The 22,182-nt window shown below is 34.2% G+C and overlaps 3 protein-coding genes across 3 annotated transcripts; 1 reads left to right on the forward strand and 2 right to left on the reverse strand.

Moving 5' to 3' along the window:
- Positions 1-272: 272 nt before the first annotated feature.
- On the reverse strand, positions 273-7,171 carry LOC146536585 (lipase member H-like). The gene is made up of 2 exons (XM_085189626.1): positions 6,579-7,171; positions 273-2,122 (listed from the first exon to the last, which is right to left on the reverse strand). Exons 1-2 carry the CDS (start codon positions 6,682-6,684, stop codon positions 1,224-1,226), a joined length of 1,005 nt encoding a protein of 334 aa, XP_085045752.1. The 5' UTR covers positions 6,685-7,171; the 3' UTR covers positions 273-1,223.
- A 3,898-nt stretch (positions 7,172-11,069) lies between these two features.
- On the forward strand, positions 11,070-12,039 carry LOC146536586 (uncharacterized). The gene is made up of 3 exons (XM_085189347.1): positions 11,070-11,198; positions 11,401-11,577; positions 11,933-12,039. The coding sequence occupies exons 1-3, from the start codon at positions 11,130-11,132 to the stop codon at positions 12,026-12,028; spliced, it is 342 nt and encodes a 113-aa protein (XP_085045473.1). The 5' UTR covers positions 11,070-11,129; the 3' UTR covers positions 12,029-12,039.
- A 1,935-nt stretch (positions 12,040-13,974) lies between these two features.
- Positions 13,975-21,911, reverse strand: LOC146536587 (sodium channel protein Nach-like). Its single transcript, XM_085189627.1, has 9 exons — positions 21,570-21,911; positions 19,670-19,835; positions 19,200-19,327; positions 18,906-19,032; positions 17,852-18,001; positions 17,251-17,452; positions 16,339-16,516; positions 15,629-15,735; positions 13,975-15,366 (listed from the first exon to the last, which is right to left on the reverse strand). Exons 1-9 carry the CDS (start codon positions 21,791-21,793, stop codon positions 15,233-15,235), a joined length of 1,416 nt encoding a protein of 471 aa, XP_085045753.1. The 5' UTR covers positions 21,794-21,911; the 3' UTR covers positions 13,975-15,232.
- Positions 21,912-22,182: the final 271 nt, after the last annotated feature.

Consider the following 22,182-nt stretch of genomic DNA (forward strand, 5'->3'; position numbering starts at 1 on the left):
TCACAACCATTCGATTTTCCAGTCACACTTTGTCCCCTACGCCTGGCCTCGAATTTATCAACCAATACGTTAGATTTGCACAAATAAATATGTTTGTGTATTAAATATTTTTAAAACAGTATTTCCCAGAAATCAACATTATATTTACACATTTTTATAGCCAAGGAAATACACATGCCATTAAAAAAATAGTAAATAAATGTATAATTATATATATACACTATACATATATTTATTTTAGAAAATTAAAAAGGTACTTCAATGATTGCAACGTCATCTTCAAGAATTATTTATTGAATAATTAATATCTATAAAAATATTATTTCTTAACCTTCATAAAAAATACCTTTCAATATTATTTATTCACATGAATATATCACAGATATTTATATTTGTATGAAAAATAACTTAGAAATCTTAAATTATATTACAATTTAGTTTTTTGAACTATCTCCAACCGGTCTATAAAATTGAACTAACAAGTTCCCAATTCCAAATTAGCCACAGATTAGTCAAAGAAATTCTTTGTGGTTTACTTATGCTAGACGCTAGAAATATAGATTTAATCCTCTTACATTTAAAATCGAGATAATAAAATAATAATTGAAGTATTTTTTTCTATTTTATTTATATTAATTTTTACCTTTACCACAAATGGCAACATAGACAAAGGGAACCTATAATTCTTTTTCTTTTCCCAAAATAGGAATATAATCGTCAAATGGGCCTATTTTTCGCACGTCAATGACAGCTTTTATTAGAAAAACTTGCAAAGTATATTTTTAAATAATTCCTACAAAATGACTTAACATAGCGTGCAATATTTCTTTATTATCAGCGACAGGTAAATGTTCATCACGTTTTTACGATTAATATTATTAATGTCTTTCCATACTAAATAGCATAATATCCTATCGGCATTTTTCTGAACGTGATGAAATTTTTGATTTTAAAACCTCTATTGTACTTATAGGTACAAAACTGTCGGTTAATATTCTTGTTATCTTAAATAACTTAACAAATTGATTATAACTTTTTATGATTACTGTTGTTTGACTGATATTTTTTTCACACTCAAAAGTGCCTACACAATGTTGGACACCAGTGAAACTAAAACTTTTTGTTATTCTTTCAAATCCAAATATATCTCACATCTTTATGAAACAAAAAACGCAACTAGAAATATCACAATGCATTTAAGAACCTATGTCATAAATTGTGTGTCATCTCGACCACCATGTCTTGAAATCTAAAGGATTGAAAACTTTCACTTGTCGTACAACTTCTTGGGACTTGTGGAGGAACATTCCTCTCAAGTTGCTACTACATCCGTACCCTACCATAGTCTCATTGCCACTGCATCGTCCGTTGCTTAGTTCATTCCAACTTCTACACTTTCGAGCCGTTAATACCCGTTCATTTGCTACAGAAGCTGAAAACAGCTTCCAAGATTGCGCGTGATCACATTCTAAGCTGATCGCTTTCTCTCGACACTCAGGTTGTGAAGTTAAAACGCCATTTACATACACATCAGTGTGACCTAGTGGATGTTCCAGTCCTAGGACACCAGCACTCGTATGGATAACTTGGACAAATTTAGCATCTTGCTTATCAAGCCTGTACTTCGAAAGTTGCGTGAAACACGGCCTCGCCGGATCTAAGGCGGTTATCTTGCCTATATTCCTACTTAACTTGCTCTGCACCAGTTTGCCCACCATGCCGGCGACGTGGGCGCCGAGACTGAATCCAATAAAATGTACCGACGACAAGGGGTACCCGTCGGCGGACAATTTCTTGATAAACTTAAATACTTTCTGAGACACGCCGTTGACGCGAGATGCAGAAGCCACGTAGCCACGACAGAAGGTAGCACGCGTATCCAATACAAGCACTAAAGAATTTTTAAGAAGTAAAGCTTTGATTAAAGTTTTTGAAGACTCATCAGTAGGAGTGTTCCACCAGCCCGGAATGTAAAAAACTAGGATATGAGGAAGCCGGTTCCGAAGGTATATATTTGCTTTCTTAAGCTTATAGGTCTTTTTGCCTGCTCTAGTATATTCAACTACTTCTAGGTCTGGTATGGAGGGCCAGTTGAATATCATCTCCAAAGGCAAAGCGTCACCTGCAAAATAAAGTGTGTATGTTAATACTTAACTTAACATAAACTTACGTGCACGAGAACTCGTAATCATTAACATATAATTTGATTCCTTAAGCAAACTAAGACTAAGATAATGACCGCCTCGTCCTAACACGCTCGCGTGCTGAAAACCTGATTGCAATTGAAATGGAATAATTGTAAAATTAACCGTCTTTACTTACTTACTACCGTCTTTTTTAAAAGACAAATGATAAACATAACATTTTAAATAAATGCCATGACTAGAATTTTTTCGCCACGTATATTCTGAAAAATTCTTATTGTTGTTGAGTGGCTGAACTTAACGCCGCTTCGTTTGTCAGAGAGGAAATGAATATAAACTAATGTAATAATTCCTCCGAATGGAGAAAGTTTTCAGATACATGCTGTACCGCTGCGCCAAGATGGCATCAACTAAATTTATATATATCTATAATTTAAAATAAAAATTCTTTATTAGATCTTCCAGGGAAACACAAAATTATGTTTGTAGATATATTAATACTTATACACTGCTAAATATTCTCAATGTTATTCTCAACGTACTGTTGTAGATAAATAGCAACATTCTGGTAATTTCGACATTGTTCTTACAAATGAAACAAAGGGTTAAACTGTTTAGCGCGTCTCACAACGATTGTTCTCACAACACAACAAGGACGAAAAATTTTAACAATTCGATCATTGATATATACAATACGTGCAACTTCTTTGTTTATATAATTGTTATTTTTAAGGATATGAAAAAGTTTCACAGATTAGAATGTCAGCGATGTAATCAAAGATATATCATAAAAAATGTATGAACCCGCGCCTCTTGCAACGTTAATTTAATTGTTAAAAAAGTTAATTGAGTCACAGAATTCTACATCGCGCTTTGTCTTGTTATCAGAGTGAGGAATTGAAAATTATTTATTCCTGAAGTGTGAATTGAACCCACAACTTTATAATGTTTACATTTCTTCAATCTAAATAGCGGCATTGGCTTCCAATATTCAAAATAATTAAATTTTGCATTCATTTAAATTAGGCAAAAAGTGGAGAAAAGTGTGTTTTAACATTAAGAACTCTTGATACACGAATGACATAAAATCTTCAGATCGTAATTTACACTTAAATAGTCACAAATGATTAAAACAAAAATCCAAATGTTCGTGTTAGCGTCGTCGCGTGAGATGCGCAAGCGCAGAGGTGACGCAAAAACAACTATAATCTGTACTGAACCTTACAACATAGCGAGATATCGCGGCAATCAGTGTGAACCTTAATTTTCATTATAATATATTTATGTTGTTACAATAGATTTCCTCTGCTCACCTCACTACATGGGACTCTGGGACATGAGCCCGTCATAGCGGCGTCCACGTTCAAGTGAACAACTAACAAAGGCTAATAACATTGACACACATAGCGGGAGACCTCTGACTCGAGCGACATTCAAATATTGGTGTAGATTCATCTACAACCAGGTGAGGTCACGGACTAACATATGTATGTATAGGTGTGAGGCATATCGTATCATATGAGTCATATTTAGGCAAAATGTACACAGTATTAGATTCACTAGTAAGCAGCTTCATGACTTTCCCCGCGCGGCAGGTTATTCAGAGGGAACCGAGTGTTAAGTCACGTTATACAAGTACAAGATATTTTCACAATGAAACGTTGTTCTAAAGAATAATCAAGTGTTATTAATTGTATTGTTTTATTTAACAACTATTTGCATAATATAAATGAATATTATTTCATTAATATATTAGATAAATAGAATAATTTGAAGGCCTCTTCTCAAAAGTGACGAAATTCTAGATAACCTCAGTGCTTTGAAGGATCTTAAATTGTTCCTGGTTAAAATTACTTTAATATTAAAACAAATAAATTAATGATTAAGTTTATAATTTCGGAAAATTATTAGATGTTGATCTAGAAATTTATAAAATTATAAAAAATAAAAACAGTTATAAAATATATAGATTAAAGTAATTTCTAGACTTTTCGAGCTTTATAAACATAAAGCTCTGAAACGTCAAAGTAAAAATTATATGTAAAAAAATAATTTAAAAAACAATAATAAAACCGGCTTCATAACTTTTAATTTCTGGAAAGTAATGATTTTTTTATAAGTAAAATTATTGATAGTAATATACTTAATTACTACTGAAAATCCGTTTCCTTTTACTTAGTGTCTTTAGTAATCATCTCTTAATGTTATTTTCTTAGCCGGCACCGACTCTAAATTAATTAATAAAAAAAAAATAAATACAAAATGATTACAGATACAGCAGCGGATAAAACAAGGAAGAACATTCATAATTACCACAATCTTAGACAAGAAGGAAACAATAAATTATGTACATTAAACATAACATTTTATTAGGTATTTACGTCTGTCATAAGAATACCCTCACTCATCAGGGACAGTGTTGCGGAAGGCATATTTAATATAAAAGGGTAAAAATATATAAATATGATCCACTTCACTTATATGAAAACTGATCAAAAGTATTATAAGATGGGCTCTACATAATTTAGGAACGGACCCAGGTAAGCGAAAAACTAATGAGGCCTATCGTGGTGCTGGGACACATGCGTGCGATTGGAAACGCGACAGGTTGTGGGTTTAATTTCCACGAGGATGAAAGTGGAGAACGAAAGTGTCTTAATAGGAACGGAATATATTTACACTAGGGTAGGCAGGCAGAGAGATATGAAGAGGAACCTAGTGTTAAGACACTGTCTGCCGAATTCTGGAGGCATTGCGTGTTGAGTGGCAAAACTCAACGGCGACTTTTTAAACGACTTACTTTAATACCTAATATAAAAAAATAAGACGATCGTCATAAGTGGTTTTGTGACTATTTAACATTTGTTTAAGTGTACAGCATAAAATCAACATTCTACTTATTAAATGTAAAACATTTTGAAATTTTACATAAAAATCTTGGTAATGAAATTTGAACTCGTGCCCCTTCGGACAATATGTTCGATTTAAATATTTATAGCCACGAAAATTGTTTTAAGTTAAAAGCGTGGCTCATATAAATTTCTATGTATGAATATATATGTATGTATCAAATATTCTATAAATAATTAAGTTCTCGAAAGTTTTTTAAATTCAAATTCAAATTCAAAATATTCTTTATTCAAATAGGCAATTATTACAAGCACTTTTGAATCGTCGAATGAACATATGAATAAAAAGCTACCACCGGTTCGGAAGGCAGTTCTGCTGAGAAGTGCTGCAAGAAACTCAACAGTTGCTCTTTTCAAAATCAATGGTACAATCTATTACATTAGCTGGCAGCTGTCCTGCCTGACATTCAATAGACATTAATTCCATACATGCTTATCCTCTAAATATTCTTGAACAGTGTAATACGCTTTACTTGTTAGAATTTTTTTTACAGATATTTTAAATTTTTGTAGTGTCAAACTAAGAATACACTGTGGAATTTTATTATATACACGTATACTCAGACCCATAAAGGATTTATTAACTTTTTGGAGGCGAAAACTTGGTGTAACAAGCTTATCTTTATTTCTCGTTTCTATCGTATGACTGTCGCTATTTTTTCTATGACAATGTATATTTTGTCGGACAAAGAGAATATTATAGTATATAAATTGGGAAGCAACTGTGATAATACCTGCATCTTTGAAAACATCTCGCAGAGAATCTCGAGCCGTTTTAGACCCGTTTATCAAGACGCGTGTCTTGAATTCCCCACTTTTCTAATAATTTTCGAGACACTCCTTGTTGCATGACGGAGCTCAACGTCGCGAAATGTCTTGTTACCAGAGCGAGACCATGAAAATCATCAAGAGAATATGAAACTACAAGTATCGCGTAGGCAGCACGCTGTGCCGCTGCGTCTTTCTTTTTCCTTTTATTTCAGTATATAATTAATTAATGAAAAACACACATTTATATTCTAACCTTTAATTTAAGAGTTTTGAGTTTAAGGCTCGACCTAAATTATATTAATTTGTAGTATTTCATATCTACTAATAGACTAAAATCTAAACCGTTTGATCTATGGATATATTATAACTTAATGACCAATTTATTCAAGTTCGTTAAAGTAATAATCATAAAAAAATATCCATATCTATATAATCACATGACTAATTAGGTATAACTTTTACTTGAAATATTTTAACTTCTTTACGGTGTTCCTTTTTATTTTTTAAAAAACATTGAACTATGACTCTACTCCTGTTCTTTTTTTCTGATTAACAGAATGAAAGAACAGGATTAACACATTGCGTGTTATGTGGCTCAGTACTTCTTATTATTAGGTCTCTTTATACCAGGGCGAAGAAGATTACAATAGATTAAGAATGAAACCCAAACCGTTGATTTTACCAGGCACACTGCCGCTGCACATCGACCTCAAAAAGATTCTTGAAGATAAAAAAAGAAACCTTAAATGCTCACAAGTAGCTGAAGCAGCTCGCACCAGGTTATCCAGACCAGAGCTGATGGGTGGTAACAGCGCAGAGACACCTGCCACCATACACAGCAGAACACACAACAACTTCATCACTTAAAACTTCTTTAAAATATCCATTATTAAGTAAAAACTATTTATATGCACATTTATAGCTGACAGATGAGTAGATATCACATTTTATTCCTAATATATTGTTTTTGTTTACATTTTTAATTAAAAAGCGAAGCACTTAATAGTTGCACTTCACACGCACTTTTTAATCAAATTTAAAGTTTTTCAAACAAGTTGTTATGAGCACAGACAAGTATACATTTCTTATTATTATTAAAAATATTTTTATTATAAAAACACGTAATTTTCGATAATAAAATAATAAACCGCGATACCGACACCCGCTCCCCCGGCCGTGCCGCCACTGCGCCTGCGCCGGCGCCGCCTCACTTACGTATATAACATCGAAGGCAGCCTTGATCTTGTGGCGAATGATCTATTGACCTTAATCAACATTCACCGTTAGATCCTAATATTACACGCTTCTTTGGTAGATGTCCAAAACCGGTAGTGGCCTCCTAGTGACTAAATAACTTTCTTTTGTAAAAGTATGGCAGAAGTACATTTTTTTATTGATATCAGTCTAATTGTTTTCGTATAGGTGGAAGGTCGTTCATTATCTTCCATATCACTTCCCTGTAATTTTTAAATTCTTGTAAGTGTTGAATAATCGTCACTTGAAAGAAATGGACATCAGTGTCAAATACAACCGTTAGATTATAATGTCCCAATAGTTTCTTAATAAATTGGCACAACTATATTGATTTAATACCAATAACAAATCTTAAATGTATGCTATTCAACACAAAGAATGACAAAAACAAGAATCTATTCGATAATTTTTTTTATCTTCACAACGTATCCGTATCTTCACAAAGCAGTGTATGCAGAGGCACCTGGGGACCTGGTCTTATAACACTCCTTTCTCAATAAGACACTTCGGTTCAGCCCTGCTGAATCCTGGAAGCATTCTGTGTTGAGTGGCGGAAGTCAACACCGCACTTTGCCTATTAAACCATTTAAACCATTAATCACTCGTATTTCCTCGAGTGGGAATCAAATCCATAACTTGTTGCGCTTACACTCGCTTTGGCTACTCCGCCACGACGGGCTCCTGGTCTTGTTAATTACTCATAACAATATGTATTAGCACTGCTCATCTGGTGGTTCCGGGTTTTGTTTTGCCTACCTGCTGCCTGTACTCGTATATTCAAATTAGTTTATTAATTCAGTTTTTCTAACGTTATAGCTTGAGGTTACGAAGATTTATACAGTGGCCTTGGACCGACGATAAAGTTACTACTAACTTAATAATTTATTAAACAATGATGAAATGATCGTCTCAAAGAAATAAAAATATATTGATAATATTTAATTAAGACGGAATTTATTAAGTTAAGTTTATTCAATAAGGCCATGTCTCGGGGGGCTCAAGCTTGTGACCCACACCTTGTCGCGTAAACGACATAATATAGGTGGTGGGTTCGATTACCACGAGGAAATGTAAATAGGAAACATCTAGAATTAATAATTAATAAAGAATTAATAAAGAATTAATGCACTGTCTATTTATAAGAACATCTACTTATTACCACAATACCAAATAAACTGTATTGACACAAACGTGTATTTTTAATATTATTCTTAAACTCCATGTGGAATAACTATTTCAAATAGTTAAAAAATATATATATTATCAAAAAAATTATAGTAAAAACAATACAGCAAGAACGGCTCGTGCTATAATGATATTAATCGTGGTTTCACAAAGACTGAGCTCCATCCGCAATAAACTTTGTTTGGGGTAAGAGATGATAATATGAGTATGATTAAATTCATATGCCTTCACCTTAGTGCCAAAACACTTCACTTTCTATGCATCACCCGAAGGCCTCCAGTAATTTATATGAATCATTATAAATTAATAATTCGTGGCTCTCGTGACGCAGGGCTACTAGCGTGCGACTGAACGCGACTATTGTGGATTTGATTTGGGGTAATGAAATATTTAATATTTTAATTTCTTCACTCTGGTAACCAGGTAAAGCGCCATTGAGTTCTGCCACTCAACTCAACACGCAATGACTCAAGAATTGAGCGAAAAGTGGGAAACGGAAGTGTTTTAACACTAGGTCCACGGGTCCTTCTCAGGTCTTTCTACCCTGCTATAGGTGGGATGTGTGAAGCTAAAGAAAAAAAAATATATGATTAATCTGCTGATAAAAGATTTAAAGGAAATAATGAATAAATTAATAATTATGCACGTATTATCTACGTATAATACATTTACGGACGTGCCGAGAAGAGATTAGTATTATATGGTTAGGTATATGGACGGCTGCGTCGTAAATCGTGATATTATAAAAACATTTCCACGATTTCTTTAATATTAAATGGTACTTAATGTTTTTTTAGATAATAATAAATCTTTTATGATTTTAACAATACATAATGTGTTTTTAATAGGAAGACTCAATCATTTTAAATTTAGTTTTTGAATTTATCTCAAATTGTTAAATCTTTTTCCATTTTCATTTTCTGTATGTACAGCAGGAATAAGCTGGACGATAAACATAATTTAAATATAATTATTCCAATTGAGGATTAAACCCACACCCGTATTAGCCAATGCTCTCATCTCACACTGCATCACCATAGCCCAATAAATATATGTATATAAAAAAGTCCCACGAACTAGATTAGAACCTACGTCTGTAGTAGTCGATAACACCAGAATAAGAAATTGAGCAATATTTATTATGAATTATTACGCTCGTTATATATTTAAATCTATGTTTCTTCATCGTATAACGTCGCAGCTTTTATTGGTTATCAAATATCATATATTAAGTTTCAGGGCTAAATATGTTTACTTTGTTATTCTAAAAAGTTTACACAGAGTAATTTGAGTTAAGGTTTTAAATGTTTACTTATATGAATTATTAATAATTTAAAAATAAATATATACATATTTTATTAAAAAAAAGAACAACAAAGTAATGTCATCTGTAGATATCATATGTACCTATTTTGTGCCACCAGTATTGGGTAAAGATATTCAATTGTGTAAAAAAATCCGGCCAAGTGCGAGTCGGAAACGTTCACTGATCTGCTCTGTACTATTTTCAGTATAGGGTTTGATTACTCCATGAATTTACTATACTCACAAGAATATACAAGCAGACGTATATTTTAATTAGTTAACTTCGAGCCTAATTTTCAGTGTTCTAAAGAACTGTAAACATTGACATTTGATATTAATTATAGCTTGATACCTCCACGTGATCTTAAGAAAAAATATTTTGACAGACAGACAACAAGTGATTACGATTTTTTGTTTCAAGGTATAATAATAATCACTAAAAACTCTAAAACAACAGCAAATACACAAAGAAATTTAAATTATCTAAAGATATAATGTAGGTATTTTACTTAACACTAAACCTCTTCCGCTACTACTATCGTGATGTCGGGGCTCTATCGCGGTCGCCGCGGTCGCTGGAATCTCTTCAGTGCAATGACAGGATATTAATTATTTACTTATTTAATGCTAACTTACTGTGTCTATAGGAGGTCTAAGATTTTGGTATTTCAAATTATATTGAACAGTAAATTATTTAGATTTACTGCTTTTGTTTTATATTAGTGTTCTTATTAATTAAAACTACTAAACTAAAGAAATAAACAACAAACCCGTAGTACCTACATTACAATCGTCTATCAAATCCCATAGTAAGCATTTAGGAATTACCACAATTGCATTAACTGCGGTCGCGCAACTATTTGTAGCGATCATCGCATTAGACGCGACTCTACCTGAACTCACGATTCTGATACTTACTAAATACACTTGTATTTTTCTAATTTCATTTAAATATTATTTCCTATGATTATTTATTAATATTCGAAATAATATGTTCAAAAAAAATAATCGTAAAATAAGTATATAGTTAAAGAAATCCTACAGAAACGAAAGAAATCCTCACAATCTGATACAGGTACCTACACAGTGTCTAAAAATAAAAAAGAAATATAAACTGTTTACCTACATTGAATGGTGTTGGAAGTACGAGCAAAAATAGAAGGGAGTTAATACTGTAAAGACACCTGTATCTGAGACAATTTTTGTAGTAAATTATTATTATTTTTTTCATATTAAAAAGCGCGAGGGCTGCGAGTTCGATTTGCACTCGTAAGTATTAGCTTATTTATTCATTTCCTCACTCTGATAACAGGACAAAGAGCACTATTGTGTTTGAATTGATCACTCAACACGTGATGTCTAAAAAATTGCGGGGAAAGACAGCCAGACAGCTTGCCCTCCCTGCTATGCGCGGGATCAACATAAAAAAAACAAACAGACATATATTTATGTACATAAATATTTCCTTTAATAAGATAACGATGCACACATTACATCGTTATCGTCATTATTGTCATTATGGAATGGATATGACATTCTTCATCCTTCAGTTATTTTGAAAATGTGCTCCAAGCCTCTACAGTTGGTCGTCTTTATACTACCTCTTATAATTGAGACATGGCCTATGCCTGTAAGTTTATCTCGCTATAAAATCTATTATAAATATTATTTTTTTAGCTTCAAGCTATATCTTGCGCATCAGGGCTCGCAGGTTCTAATTAAGACACTTTCGTTCTCCACTTTCCACCGAATTCTCTCCCTTTGTGGTTCTGCGCCATGATGGGCTCTAGTTAAAGGCTTTAATTTAAAATTCCAAATCAACATTTCCACAGATTTCAGTATTTCAAAACGAACACCCGCCCCTAGCAGCGGAGATCAGCTCTCACCTGTCCTCGCACGGCGCCCGCCTCCAGGATACTAGGCAGGACCCTCGCCTGCCGCTACCTACCCCCCAGGATATAGAGACTATACGACGCATTGCGGAAGTGCTCGTCATGTTCGGACAGCAGGTATTGGGATAGGGTAGGTTTTGTCCCTCTGACAGGGTAGTTATTAGGCTTAGGTTGTAAGTTCCACTCAGCACGCTATATACCGAAAACTTAACGGAATGAGAAGTGTTTTAATACTAACTTTACGTTGTAGCATGGTAGGCAGCGCATTAAGACCTTTTCGTTCCCCAATTTCAGCCGAAATATAAAGGCAAATTGTGTGTGGAACTCAACGCCGCGCTTTGCCTCCTTACCAGAGCGGAAATAAAAATATTTAAAATAATATGTTATTTCCTCGGAGGAGAATCGAACTCACAACCTATCGCGTTTATACTAATATGTTTTGAATTCACAATCACTAATATAATTTTTGCAGGTAATACCTGCGATCATCGGCCCAAGCTCCGGGGGCTCTACAACTACTGTGGCTACCGTGTCCGAAATACCCAACGATGCTGTCAATGCTATATAAAATAATATTTATTTATTACGGAAATCAGTTTTAAAAAAAATATTTACAATATTAAGTTTATTTGTACTACGGATTCAAAGGTATTTTTTTTTATTCTTTACGTAGGCAATAATTTAGGGGAAACTAAATTATCTTTATTTATACATGGGATCTTTATATAAAGATATTTTTTTTTTATTAATAGATTGTACGCGACTTTTGTTTTAATGTAATAAAATTGAGACTACTGTAAAAATAAGAGTTTCAATTCGGTATGTAGTTTTTTGATTGATTTAAATGAACGGACGAAAAAAATGGACTTTACATTTTACGATAGGTAGTAGGTACAAAATAATTTGCCCAACCTATAACTTAATAGGTAAGTAACTTAAATTCGCACTTATATATAAATTAAGTTCTGGCTCCATCATCAGACCACCTCGATATCATTTTATTATATAGTCACGTAACTGCCAAGATTCATCCTATATCTTATAAAACAAAGTCGCTTTTCGTGTCTGTCTGTTGTTTCTAACTCTTCTTCTTCTAAACCACCCAACGGATTTTGATGCGGTTTTCACCATTAGGTCGAGTATTTTTCGTAGAAGGTTTATATATAGTTTATTATTTGTACATTCTTATGTAAATTAACATAAATACGATAAATGTGTATAAAGTCCTACCCGTTGAGACACTTTCGCGCATGCGCTGCTCTAATGGTAAGTACTATATGAAAAAAATGTACTGGAGTATTGTTCCTCTTAATAAGATCTACAAAAAAGTACGCGAGAGCATATTCGTATCTTTTAAGAATAACGTGTAGTGATCATTTTTCTGTCTAAAAATAATAATTTCAATATATTTTTTATTGTGAGGGATATTTTTCCATAATGGTATTAATCCTTATCCTTTAAAATACTTTATTAATTTTCTACGTTAAACGAAGATAAAATTTGCTTTTTACACAATTTCGAAATTGCGAATAGTTTTAGGGAAAAACGCATTTAATTGTTGACACATCACGCCGTTGACACTTCAGCTGCATCGACTCAAGTTTTACTTATCCCTTACTCTCATATAAATAAGTATATAAATTACGTTGGCCATTTAATGTAGATCAAAACTGTCTTTTACTGTTTTTCATTTTAATAAGTACTTTAGAAGTTGTTACAATATCAAAAAATCCTTGCTGCGAAACGGCTCGCCACTCGCCATGCATCCCGCGACGTTTTGTTTGACTTATACAAGTGCGTCCGCCACGCCCGCCTGCCTTTCACGCATCGGTGGTTCAGTGGTAGAATGCTGGACTGCCACGCGGGCGGCCCGGGTTCGATTCCCGGCCGATGCTTTCTATTTAATTTTCCTCACAGGCAGCCACGTAGTGCTTGCTTATCATCAGGGACAGAATACCCTCTTTAGCATTAACCACAAGCTCGAAAAAAAAAACCCGCCTGTCTCTATAGCAACGAAGATTTAGATGCGTTTGCACGTATTGGATAATTGGAGTTGAATGTATTATTTCAGCGCGATATTTTTGGTTTCATATTTTTTGTAGTAGTTATTAGTAGGTAGGTATTTGTTTATAATTTCTTCTGTTTAAAAATAGTCATTTAACTATCTAAAAATAGTCATTTAAATACATTTTAATAAGTAATTGAAAAGATTAGTAGCACAGATTTAAAATTACGGTACCTACTAAAAAATTCTTACTATGTAAAACAATTGAAAAATCCTTATTGAAACTACGAAAATGCGGGTTGCATTAGGGTTTAATTACTTTTCACATTATCTTAAGTGCTTTGCAAACATACATTATATGAATAATCCAGTAGTAAAAGCGGGCGAAGCCGCAAAAGGGTCGCTAGTGATAATATAATTATTATAAAAGGATCAAATTCAGTTTCTTTTATTTTATATATAAGCTACAACTTACAGGTCGAACAATAGTGTAATCTTCAAATAGTGTAAATTCGCCTCGATAGTCGATACGTAACGCAGTACTAAAGATAAAGTCACGGTCAAGAGCTTAATTCGAGTGCAATTAAAATAAACTACCTCAATTGTAGGTAAATATTCATAACGCAGCTATCGTAGTTACGTAATTGCAAATATTTGAATGAGTGTTGAGCAACGAAGCACGGTCAAATGATAGCAGGGTCATCTAGAACTCTAAGCTAGTCTTGCTTCTAGAATTTACTATGAAGCAAGAAATAAACAAATTTGAATAATGTTTCCGTTATTTTAAAGTAAGTACCTACTTGAAATATTTTGTGTGTAAATTAAATATATTTTAGGAATTGTAGAGAATTTTTGTCTTATATAGCTTTGGTACTTCAAAAACTCACTTACTTATAAAGTGCAAATTATAACATAGTTTCCATACTCATATATTTGTGATTCTTCATATATTATTCAAACAAGCTTACAGTATTATTTAACTTGTGAGGATAGAGCCCTGAACAATCTAGGTGAGTATGAACATCTAAAGTGGTTCCTTAAGCCTACACCTGGATCCCAAATCCCACGCACTGCTTTGATCTATTTTTAAAAATTTCACTTTTCAAATATTTTAAAATATTATTATATTTTATTTAAAAAATTTTTTTTTTTCTTTTACCCATAACAATAAATAATAAAAAACACTCTTCAGACACGACAGTCAAAGATCAATACTTTAACATTTAAAGTTCAAAACAATTTCCTATAATATACCCAGACCCATGAATGAACGTCTAGTTGAAATATTATTCAAACAATAATATAAAGTGGCCTTCTAATGCCAAGGGCAAGTGCCGTTCTTGACTTTAATCTGCGAATATTTATTTTTGGCTTTGTTTCGATCGCGACCTAGCGAACATTGCTAGTGTAGTAGTAGCTATGATCACCTTATAATCTTTACAATTCGTTAAATTAGGAGTAATTGTGGATTTGTGAATTCGAAGAATGCACTCAAATGCAGAGATACTTTTCCAAATTCAATACGGATATTCGTTTTTTTTTATAATTTTAAAGTGTTATTCCTCACTTAGGAAAGAAAAATACTGTTTAGAAAACATATATAAATTTGAACGTAGCGAGATTTGAATCCGCTCTTATTGGAAACCATATGTTCTCATCGGCGACCAGTAGGTAGCGGAGTGTCTTAACACTTGCAGCCTACATGCGAGATACAGCGTAAAAAAATAAAATAGTGTAATAGTTAACAACAATTGATACACCTCTAAATCACTGCACAAGTCTCTCCATACGCAGTCTCCGTACATAATGGTACGACCACCGACACACACAGTGGTACAGCAGCTCCAGCACGCTGACCGCGGTCACCCCCACTACCAGCACCCACTGACTGCCTAGGAAAGCTGCAATTTAGAAATTAATTGTGTAGACTATTTAATGTTATTTCAATGCAGGTGTAGGTATGGCATAATAAATAAATTATAAAGGTGGGTTTACAATCAATAATTCAGTGGTTGGGCAATTCAACTAAAAGTAGCATAACTTCACCACCTTAGTTAGACGAAATTAAATTAAACATCATCTTTTTCTCATAACGCGCATTATTCAATTGTCTCTGTTTACATGAAATATCAATAAAACAAACAGTATGTTGGAATAGTTTACCTACAACCGCATACACCCGCAAGGTAATCTCCAGCACGAAGAACTCGTGGTCCTCTGATGTGAAAAACAAGCGAACTACTGTTGCGTTTGTCAAATCTAGTCCTTTTCTGCGATAATATAAACATGAGCGAAGTTATATTATAGTAAAGTGAATAATATATTTGAGAAACAAAAATATATTTGATAAGTTTCATATAGTTTTATATTAGGTACACAGTTATAAAGTTTTGATTGTGGGAATTAAACCTACAGGACTACAATCAACTTGTACATTATATGTCCATTTTAGAAACTATTGTAATGTACTTACTGTAATATGAATGTAAATTTTATAAGAAAAAAAATAAAATAAAGAAAATGAATGTTTCATTGACCAGAAGTCATGTGACATTAGCTACATATATGTAAAAACCCAAAATCTGATTTAACATTGTTTCTAAAAACAAACTGACACAAATCACAAACTAAAAAAATACATTTTTTTTAGTAATAAAAAAGATAAAATAATAATATAAATAAGAGACTGGCGATATCGTAGCGGAGCGGAACAGCCTGTGACTATAAACACGACGGCTGTTAGCTCGATTTCCATTGGAGGGAACAAATGATTTCCATTTACTTCTAAATTTAAGTAGACTCGAAAGCAGAAGATCCTAACACTAGGTTGCCATTTGGAAAGGTCCTACAGCAAACAAAAAATAAAAACATACAACAAATGATTGTAGAACATGTCACGTCTGTGCGCAGAGAGCGGAGTGACGCTGGACTGCGCGCGGTACACGACGCGCGCGCATTCAACTACGCAGTCCTCGCACTCCACGGAGTTCTCCATCTCCTCGCGCAGGCTCACGTGCGGCGAGTCGCCCGGGTACACCCACGTCAGCTTGTCTGCATGTCAGTATGTCGTTGGATATCGGTACCAATAAGTAATGTTATAGAGGAGAACAGTTTGTTTGGTTGAACTCGCTGAAGTCAAGAATCGCTAATTCGAATTTCAAATATTTTTAATTGGAGAGTCCATTTTTCGAGAAAGGTGTATGCTATATTACGTCACATTAATAATTTCATGTCATTCACCACATTAATGGTTGTGGATTCGATTCCAACTCAGAGAAATGAAATATGTATTTTATATAATTAAATCGTAACTGATCGATGTCTCTACATGTAAGACATATTAGAAAAACGATTACTTTAAATTTTTTATTAGCGAAATAGATCCTGTGAATGTTTTTTTCAATTTTTGTCTGTTTGTGTTAATCTGTTTGTCTGCTTGTCTCTACATTTATAACTTTAATCTCAGAAACGGCTTCATCAATTTAAATTTAGTTTTCATTATTGGATCTAGCCAAGCTTTGCGTAACAATTAATGTTAATTTTATTAGAATCGGTTCATAAATGAAAAATATATATATCAATTTAAAGTATGTTATTCTCTCTGTTTTTGTAAATTGGCAAAACATTTAGTTTTCAATGTTTTGTTGGTCAATATAATTATGAATTATTATTTATTAATGTAGAAAGTAGCGAGCGGAATGTTCGAATACAAAGTTTCCTCTGCTTACCCTGCTGCATGCGACATAAAGCTTAGAGCTAAAAAACACACACATTCACAAACACACCAGAATACTTAGCAATACAGTTGACATGTTGCAACGAGCAGAGCGCACTCAAGTTGCTGTAGAACGGCGGCAGGTAGTGCGGGGCGCACCGGCACAACGCTTCGGCCGCGCGCGATCGGCACGCGCCCACGCACCACGACCACGGGTGGTGTGCCGGCGGAGTGACTGGACTCTCTTTATTGCGGTTTAGACGACATCCCAGCTGTGTTATAACTTAATATAGAGATTGAAGAAAATATTACTTCAAAGTAAAAGAGAAATAAAAGGAGGCCGTCGTAGCGCAGCGATACGATTCGTTTTCTACTCAGGGAAATGAAATATTTAATATTTTCATTTATGTCGCTCTGGTGTCGACGTGAAACGTGGTGTAGAGTTCTATCACTCAACACGTAATGGCTCGAGAATTCAATGGAAACTGAGGAACGGATGTGTTTTATTGAGGTCAGAGTGACGTAAAAATTGACTGTCGATTTTCTAATAAATGACAATGAGTTTAACCAAGAGATAATATAAAAGTCAAATGCATTACTAACTTAAAAAATCTGGGATCGGTTTAAAGTTACGTTTATTCCCTTTCAATTAATTTATTTTTTAACCCCACCGAATCATCAGTATGCCCCCACAGAGAGTGACCCGCCACCTGCACGCGCGGCTTCAACCGCACGTACACCATAGCGTTATGCGGCGCCGGCACGCCCACGACGACGCCCGCGCGCGCTGCTGGGTACTGCCAGCCGTCGAACATGTATACCTATTAAACAATAATTCGTGAAAATTTCGTTAAAAAAAGGTTAACTTCTTAAATCTTGGAATCTGTCCAAGCCTTCTGAGTCTGCTCACTACCTAGTCATAACGAGATACGGGTACCTACCTTGAAATTCTAACATCTATAAGGAGCACCACTCTATTGTCCAACAATGACGTTAATTAAACTTCATAAAAATTGTATCTGTAATATGTTCTTCCTAATTAAATATTATACAGGTACTACATTTTATTGTCGTAGCGCAGTGCAGTCGTATACAAATATCTGATAGTAAACACGATAGATATGGACAGATTTTCACTCTGGAAAATGATTATATTTCATTCGCAACTTTACCCAGTTGAACTACACAATTAGTAACTAATCTTAATTAGTTTCATATTTTAAATACATAATTCAATAAAATAATTATTCACAACAATTTAGCTAAACAAAACACCTTATATTAATATAACTTTTTTATTTATGAACCAATTAAAATAAAACAAACACCAAATGTTAAAGGATAATTTTACCAAAATATAAAAGTGAAAAGTGCATTCAAATTGGTTTAGCAGTTTCTGATATTAGAAAAAAAATACAGTCGAATTGATAACCTCCTTTTCTTACAGAAGTCGGTTAATAAAAAAAATAAAGATCGTTGTTTTAGGTTCTATAACATTAATGCCAAATAACAGATTTAATAGTCCTATCAGCGATCAGTTACAATTTTGTTATATTAACTGTATAGATTTTTTAATTTCTCCGCTTTCTTAAACAAAACACCGCGCCACTCAACCCGTATCATCCCTAAAATTAGAAAGAGGAAACTAGTTTTCCTCTTTCAGCTTCCTACCTCGCTATTCGGGGGAAGCGTGACTTTGCTCTTATATTTAGATTTTTGTCTTACATCAAACCCGTCAATCGGTCGCCGCAGCTTAGTTATATCATCCGGTCGCTCTCGTACCACGACCGCAAGCCCGCTGTCCTCACCCGCGAGCCGGGACCCGTACACGGGGTTGTGTTTATCTATTGAACTGGAAATATATGTTGTTTATGTTGAGCCGAAATGATTGAAGGTAGGATGAAAACAATACACACAATTAAAATAGTTTAATTTATACACAGTTTTACTTTTTCTGTACAGAAAACAGTAGCAAAATATTATTTAACAAATATTTATATTAATAATAATCAAACTTACTGATATCTAGAATTGAACACACAACAGAAGCCGGCGCTGGTGATGCGCTTGGCGAACAAGCGTGCGCAAGCAACGCGGCGCGCCTCCCAGCTGCAGCGGGCCAGCAGGCGGCCGCAGTCGGGGGTCAGCTGGAAAACGACTGCCTGTTTTACTTTGTAAGAGAAAATATATTAAAAAGTAACATTAAAAAAGCTTAGATATTAAGCTAGGTAGAAAAAAACCTGGGAACCTATTGTTAAGACACTTACAGATATACAGACGTACAACCAACACGCCTGCTGTATGCGGGATACAGCGTGAAGCTGATTTGATTTTTGATTTATATTCAAATTTATCGTAGTAAAAAAATATATAATCAAAATATTCTTTATTTAATTGCCCATTGTTAACACACGCGTATTCTTGAATTACATAAAAATGTCAGTAATGTCAGTCCCACCACCGACTCGGAAGGCAGTTCGATATCATACCTTATACAATATATTTGTAACATTTGTCTCGTGAGCGACCTTCTGTAAGTAGGACTCAAAGTGGAAGTCAAAAGGCACGGGACGTCGCGAGTGCACGGCGCTGTATGCGACCAGGTTTTTCCTAATTTCTTCTAAGCTGTATGTATTGTTTCTGTCTAAGGAATATCTGAAATAGCACCATTATATAATACTTATTATAAAAGTAAATAAATTTTCACCTAATAAAAGGATTAAATTATAAATAATGATGAATAAAACATAAGTACGTAAGTAAGTAAGGACGCCTTACCATACTATGATAGCAAAGTAAAATATTTCGTAATATTGTTTGAAAACTGATACTACTTGCAGAAACCAATCATCTTATTTTACAGTCCACTTCCCACTTTCTGTTGAATTCCAGAGGCGCTGCGTTTCCTACTCGAGGAAATTAAATATTTGATGAATATCCTAAATCTTATAAAACAAAGTCGCTTTTTGTGTCTGTCTGAACTTTCTAACTCTTCTTCTTCTAAACCACCCAACGGATTTGGATGCGGTTTTCACCATTAGGTCGAGTATTTCTCAGGGAAGGTTTATATATAGTTTATTATTTGTACATTCTTATGTAAATGAACATAAATACGATAAATGTGTATAAAGTCCTACCCGCTGAGACACTTTGGCGCATGCGCTGCTTTAATGGTAAATACTACATGAAAAAAATGTACTGGAGTATTGTTTCTCTTAATAAGATCTACAAAAAAGTCAGCGATGGCATATTGGTATCTTTTAAGAATAACGTGTAGTGATCATATTTCTGTCTAAAAATAGTAATTTCAATATATTTTTTATTGTGAGGGATATTTTTCCATAATGGTATTAATCCTTATCCTTTAAAATAATTTATTAAATTTCTACGTTAAACGAAGATAAAATTTACTTTTTAAACTATTTCGAAATTGCGAATAGTTTTAGAGAAAAACGCATTTAATTATTGACACATCACGCCGTTCACACATTAACTGTATCGAGTTAAGTTTCACTTATCCCTTACTCTCAGCATATAAATAAGTATATTAGTTACGTTGGCCATTTAATGTAGATCAAAACTGTCTTTTCTGTTTTTCATTTTAATAAGTACTTTAGAAGTTGTTACAATATCAAAAAATCCTTGCTGCGAAACGCGCCTCGCGACGTTATGCTTATACAAGCGAGTCCGCCGCGCCCGCCTGCCTTACACGCATCGGTGGTTCAGTGGTAGAATGCTCGCCTGCCACGCGGGCAGCCCGGGTTCAATTCCCGGCCGATGCATTCTATTTAATTTTCGTCACAGGCAGCCACGTAGTGCTTGCTTTTCATCAGAGACAGAATACCCTCTTCAGCATTAATCACAAGCTCGAAAAAAAAAAACCTGCCTGCCTTTATAGCAACGAAGATTTAGATGCGTTTGCACGTATTGGATAATTCGAGTTGAATGTATTATTTAATGTCATTTAACTATCTAAAAATAGTAATTTAAATATATTTTAATAAGTACTTGAAAATATTAGTAGCATAGATTTAAAATTACGGTACCTACTAAAAAATCCTTGCTGTGTAAAACAATTGGAAAATCCTTATTGAAACTACGAAAATGCGGGTTGCATTAGGGTTTAATTAATTTTCACATTATCTTAAGTGCTTTGCAAACATACATTATATGAATAATCCAGTAGTAAAAGCGGGCGAAGCCGCAATAGGGTCGCTAGTATTAAATATTTTCTTTCCTCGAGTGGGAATCGAACCTACACACTATCGCGTTTACAGTCACACGCTTGTGCCTCTGTGTCACTACTGGCCTCTCAGACACAAACAGAACCAGACTAATTCTAGTATAAGTTTTTAGTTTTAATTATAGTTGGAGTTCTTTCCAACTCACACATGTTGAGCGTACTCTTCAAGCGCAAACCGACTGATCAAGTTAAAGCTGCAAATGGCGACGGCGGGGAAGTCCTGTCGCCGCGCCGCGTACGCCCCGCGCTGCTCCCACGCGGTCAGCCGCGGGGAACCACCGAAGTACGCCAGGGTGGACACCAGTAGTGACATGCCAGCGCCGGTTGATATCAATACTGCTAATAGGTAGCACCATCTGGTTTTAAGCATTTAATTTATCACTATTAAATTTTATACAACAGTCAATGATAAGTTAATTTATGTTTTTTTTTTTAATTTGGCAAAGTACGATGGATACGACCCGCCGAATTCTGGAGGCATTGCGTGTTAAGTGGCGGAACTCAACACCACACTTCCTCGTTGCCATAGCGTTGGAAATTAAAATGATAGTTAGTTAATTAATTATACCTCAAAATCTTTGGATTATTCCTATCCGCGACATATGTGACGCCTTCCACAGAACAGTTCCTGTAGAATTCCAGCATCGCATCGCTAAAACTCTTTCTCATACGAGTTTCAAAAGGTGACAGACCCTTAAGTCCAAATTTAAAAGGGCGTGAAATATTTAAGGGTGGTTTCCTTATTTCTCGAGACCACAA

This window comes from Heliconius melpomene, chromosome 8, assembly GCF_056956725.1.
Source record: "Heliconius melpomene rosina isolate 202511_hmr_F chromosome 8, ASM5695672v1, whole genome shotgun sequence".
Lineage (NCBI taxonomy): Eukaryota > Metazoa > Arthropoda > Insecta > Lepidoptera > Nymphalidae > Heliconius > Heliconius melpomene.